At 35.4% G+C, this 5,248-nt stretch overlaps 1 protein-coding gene across 1 annotated transcript in view; it reads left to right on the top strand.

Moving 5' to 3' along the window:
* The first annotated feature begins 1,578 nt into the window (after positions 1-1,578).
* The window catches only part of SYCP3 (synaptonemal complex protein 3), an 11,111-nt gene continuing 7,441 nt past the window's right edge, over positions 1,579-5,248 (top strand). The window contains exons 1-4 of the mRNA XM_008579687.1: positions 1,579-1,630; positions 2,693-2,838; positions 3,645-3,711; positions 3,871-3,905. Of these exons, the coding sequence (XP_008577909.1) occupies positions 2,706-2,838; positions 3,645-3,711; positions 3,871-3,905 (235 nt within the window). The 5' untranslated portion in view covers positions 1,579-1,630; positions 2,693-2,705. The remainder of the gene's footprint in view (positions 1,631-2,692; positions 2,839-3,644; positions 3,712-3,870; positions 3,906-5,248) is intronic.

Genomic DNA, 5,248 nt, shown 5'->3' with positions numbered 1-5,248 from the left:
TTTTTTTTTCTTTTTTAATGGATCTTGGAAAACTGATTCTAAAACTACTTGAAAAGTAAAAATTCAAGAATACATAGGATCCTTGTGAGGAAAAAATAAGGTGTGAATCTTGCTCTACTAGATACCAAAAGCTTTAGTAAAGATGCAGTGATAAAAACTGTGGTTTTGGCACAGGATAGGCAAGCTGACCAGTGGAACAGCCTAAAGAAGCAGATTTAAGAACATATGGAAACTTAATATGACATAGCTGTTATAGGAGAACGATGCACTATTCAATAAATGATGATGGGACAATTGGTTTCCAAAGTGGGGGAAAAAGTAATTGCATCCCTATCTGACATTAGGCACAAAAATCAATTCTAGATGAACTAAGACTTAAAAATGAAAATTAAAACCTCAAAACCTTTGTAGAAACTATAGGACAATATTTTTACAACTTCAGGGTAAAGATAAGTTTCTTTGAAAAGACACAGCAAAACAATCATAAAGATTAATACCCGGTATATATAAAGACCTACAAATCAGTAAGAAACCCATAACACCCAATTGAAAAATAATCAAGAAACCCAAATGGATATTCTAAGGAAAAGGAAGTGCAAATGTCCAATAAGCATTAAAAGAGCTTAATCTTATGAGTGACTGGGGAAATATAAAAGACTCCAAAGATAATATTTTACCCTAGAATGGCAAAATTAAAAAATCTCCCTATAGCAAGTGATGAATATAAGTAACAAAGGGGACTTATTCTGTTGGTGGGAGTATTAAATGGAAAACAATTTGGCGTTACTGAATATCTCCTAGCCAGAATATTTACAGAAGCATTGTTTTTATAGGCTCTAATCTGGAAATAACACAGAAGTGCATGACAAGAAAATCAATGAGTAAATTACGGAATAGTGTCACAATGGGATGTTCTACAGCAGCAAAAATGGAAGAACGATGGCTCCGTGTAATATAGATTCTCTTAGTGACATAATGTTGAGTAAAAATGTGAGTGGTAGAATACTACATAGACTACGGTACGATTTTGTGTTGCCCAAACACAAATGAAACTAAGCCACTTTGTCTCAGAACACACACACATATATATGTAGTAACAACTTAGAAAATGGGAGGGGGTGAATGATTTACACAAATTCAGGATAATTTTTTTATACCTCTCAATGAGGAAGACGGGGAGGGAAGAGAATGGAAAACACCTCCTGAGGAGATTCAGGGAATATTCGTAAAGTTCTACTTTACAAATTAGGTGGTGTGTTCAGCATGTTTGATCATTTAGATATTCTTTTGCAGTTTTCAAAATTATAAAAATTAAAAATATGTTTAAAAAAGAAACTGTAAAGCACTGGGGCCTTAAGACTACTGGCGGCAGGCGTCAGCCGACAGAGAATTCTGGGTCAGGGATTTCGCGCGCAATCACCCGTGGGGGTGGAGCCTCACCTTCCAGTGCACACATGCACGCATGCGCGCCTGCGTCCAGCCAATCAGCGACGCGCCAGGCTGAGGCGAGACTGGTTTTTCTCCCGCACGAATACCAGTTACCTCAGAAGCTTCGGGGCTGCGAAGCTATACGTCAGGTGACTGGCATCGTTGGACGAGCGGGGCCGGGGGGCCAACCTGCCAGGTGACGGTAACTGTGGTCCTAGGCCATGGGGTGTTTTTCTTCAGGCGTGAGCAGGGAAGGTTTGTCCAGCGCCTGAGTCCAGGCCAGAGGCTGCTCTTCACCGTTGAGGCAACTTTTCCCCAATGGTGTTACCCGGAGCTTCTGACAGGAAAATGGAGGCAGCGAAACTCTCCAAGGGCAGGGCCTTGAGCGGACAAGAAGCGGGTGGAAAGCAGATGGGCTGGGCTAGGCCTGGACCTTCCTTCGTTACGAGCTTGGAAGGTTTAGGGCGGGTGTGTGGGCGGGGGGAGGGGGTTACCTCTGTGTGGGTCTCTCCCCCCTGCCGGCCCCAAACCTGTCAGAAACGAACTAACTGAGGGCTCCTCGCTTTTCCTCAATGTGTATGTTGTGGAAATCTTATATGGACGTTAATTTTCTGAGGCCCAGATTGCAGAATGTTTTTACTTTATATTTATATTGCCGTGAACTTATTTTTGGAATGCTCCCGATCTGCCCTGCCACCAACCACTATTTAACTTTGTGGCTGAGATGCCCACTATAGTTGCCCAAATGTAGCCGTAATCTGGCAGACACGGGACTAAAATTCAGGTCCTCCAGTCTCAGGTGCAGTCTCTCCCTCACTGTACACTTGGAGTCAGGGTAGACTTGACATTGTCTACTTCGTTAACTTTTGGTCCAGTAAAATAAATGAGGAAACTGCTAAAATTCTCTTTAACTAAGATTATCCTAGGGGAGGGGAGGGATAGAGGGAGGGGGGGTTAACGACAAATTGTTTAACGCACACAAAGAATGATTAAGTATTATAATGATGAATAAGCTAACTGTACTGATAAGGCCATTGCTCACTGTACACAACTGTTGGTGGTCAACTTTGTACCCCACAAATATGTACAATAAATTATTTTTTTTTAAATGCACTGTTTTTAAAGTGGACAATTCAGTGGCTTTTTAGGGGAAAAAAAAGATTAGCCTTATTTGATATCATATTTGATATTTAAAATTTTACCAGTTTATTTAAATGATGCCTTTGGACTCAGGAGGGTTGAGAGATTTATTTTTTGAAGTCAGAAAACATCTAAGTATGGTGCCCTCTGGAAGAAAGCATTCCGTGAAGTCTGGGAAGGCATCAATGGAGGATCAGGATGTAAGACCCTATAACTTTGAGAAAGAAGATAAGAAAAATCTGAGTGGTTCAGAGGAGGATGTTACTGAAGGTACAGTATAGCTAATGTTGGACAGTGATGGTATCCTACAGTTCATTTGTTTTGAACCCACTACATTTAAAACTATAACAAAATATTGTTTGTAAAACATTTTCATTTACAGTTATCTATCAGTATGAGAAGGGATTGGTTCCAGGACCCCCCCCCTTGGATACCAAAATCCCAGGATGCTCAGGATTACCCCCTGACATAAAATGGTGGAATATTTGTATATAACCTATGCACATCCTCCTGGATACTTTAAATCATATCTAGATTACTTATAATACTTAAAAAAAATGTAAATGCTATGTAGATAGTTGTTATACCGTATTTTTTATTTGTGTTATTTTTTATTGTGGTATTGTTTTTTTATTTTTCTTGAATATTTTCAATCTGAGGTTGGCTGAATCTGTGGATGTGTAACCCGCAGATGTGAAGGGCTGACTGATATGGAGGGCCCACTGTACTTTGTTTCACATTTGATCCTCATAACCCTGTATCGGTTATAGAAGCTTATGTAGCATCTCTTGCCTTTGCAGTCATTATTGCCAAAATGTCTGATAAATAGTACATGACTTACTATGACATTAACCCAGAAAAAAAGTTACTATGACATTAACCCTAAAAAAAGTTCCTATAAGAGGGTCCTGAATCCTGATTTAATTTCATTTAACCTGCAGAGAAAGTGTTGCATTTATATGTCTGCTCTAAAAACTTACGTCGGCAAAAAGCCTAAAAGCCCAAAATGAAGATATTGCTTCATTATTGGCATACTTAATTTAAAAATGTTTTTTTCTTTTTAATCGTCAATACAGGAAAGACTCCAGTAATTGATAAGCATGTGAAGAAAAGGCCTTCTGCAGGAATAGTTCAAGATGTGGGGTAATAATTTTTGCCTGTTGTACTTCAAGAAAAGTTTAATTTAGTTGCTTCTAACAAATATTGTATGTAAAATACTTGGCATGTGATATTTCTTCCAAAACAAGCGTGATATTTTATGGATCCTTAATTAAAATTTTTTTAAATGTAATTTCTTCACAGGGGTGAAGTACAGAATATGCTGGAAAAACTTGGAGGTATGTTTTAGAAGACTTTTGTATTTAAAATTGTTTTAAATCATATAACTTGTATAATAAGAAATGTTAATCAGTGGACTATAAGACTATTATTTAATGCCTTGCTCTCATATCTAGGATTTTGCCTAAGTATTTGTGTTTTATCTTGGTGGATTTCCTTACTTACCTTTTCTATGATGTTAAGAGTGAGAATGGTGCTTGTATTTGATGCATGTGTGAATTTAATGGCTTAAAGAATTTTAGAAAAAAAACGGATGGGAAAAGTCTTTACCCTTCTTTGTATTAACAGACTGATACACACATATATGTATATGTCTGTATTACATGTAAATTTTTCATTTCCTCAATTAAGTTGTTTTCTGTGACTTTTCCTGTGTTCTTGTCTTTAGGCAGGACAGTATAAACTGAGGCCTCTAAAATAACTCTTTATTGTTATTTTTACATTAATAAACTAAGTAGTTGAGAACTAAAGACAGCTTTGCTAGTTAATAATTTATAATCAGGTCCAAAAATTCTTAAATTTTAAGTATGTTAAATATCAGTTACATGAGCTTTAGTAGGGGACATTACAAAAAAGAGTGAATATTTGGATTCCTCTATATGAATTATTAATACAGTCAAGTCTTTTTTAAAAAGCTTTAAAAAAGCTTTTCTCTTTCCTGTGGTGACAAAGTGCTTGTTTTATAATCTGTCTTGTAAATTTATTATTATAGATGATACTGAAAGTATAAAATATTAATAATAGCTCCATGACAATTACTGAAGGATAACTATTTATGGTAGATGCATAACATAAAGGCATATGTTTAGCAAACACATTATTTGCAGTATTAAGAATTTTATGAAATGCAGTAGTTATGGGCAATAATGTCCTATAAAAAGCTGTTTGAAAGAATTTAAATGTGTTGAATGAATTTATCTAAATTTAAGATATTAAATTAAGATTTCTGTATCCTTAGCCTTTGTCTCTTTTAATGAAAAATATATTCAAAAGTATCATTGACTATTTTTTGTTTGATTTGAACTTTTTTTATTCTTTTCGTATTCTATTCTATTCATAAATATACAGAATATTTATGTATGTTTTATTTAAAGAGTTCTAACAAAAATTCATCTAAATGTATTCTTCCAATTTCAGATTTTATAAATTTAGAAAAATTTAGCCTTTAAGAGATTAGAGTCTATTCTTGAGACTTTCTTTTGATTTTTAGTTCTTTTTTATCATCCCTAAATTAAAAAATCATCTCTGGTTAGAAAAAACAGAATTAGGATACTAATATCTGAAAATTTTCTGAGGAAAAAAAAAATTAGAAAATAATTCTGCTTTTTTTTTTTTTTTTTTT

This window comes from Galeopterus variegatus, unplaced genomic scaffold, assembly GCF_000696425.1.
Source record: "Galeopterus variegatus unplaced genomic scaffold, G_variegatus-3.0.2 Scaffold1942, whole genome shotgun sequence".
NCBI lineage: Eukaryota > Metazoa > Chordata > Mammalia > Dermoptera > Cynocephalidae > Galeopterus > Galeopterus variegatus.
Note: the sequence above shows the minus strand (reverse complement) of the source record. Positions and strands in the feature narration are given on the sequence as shown.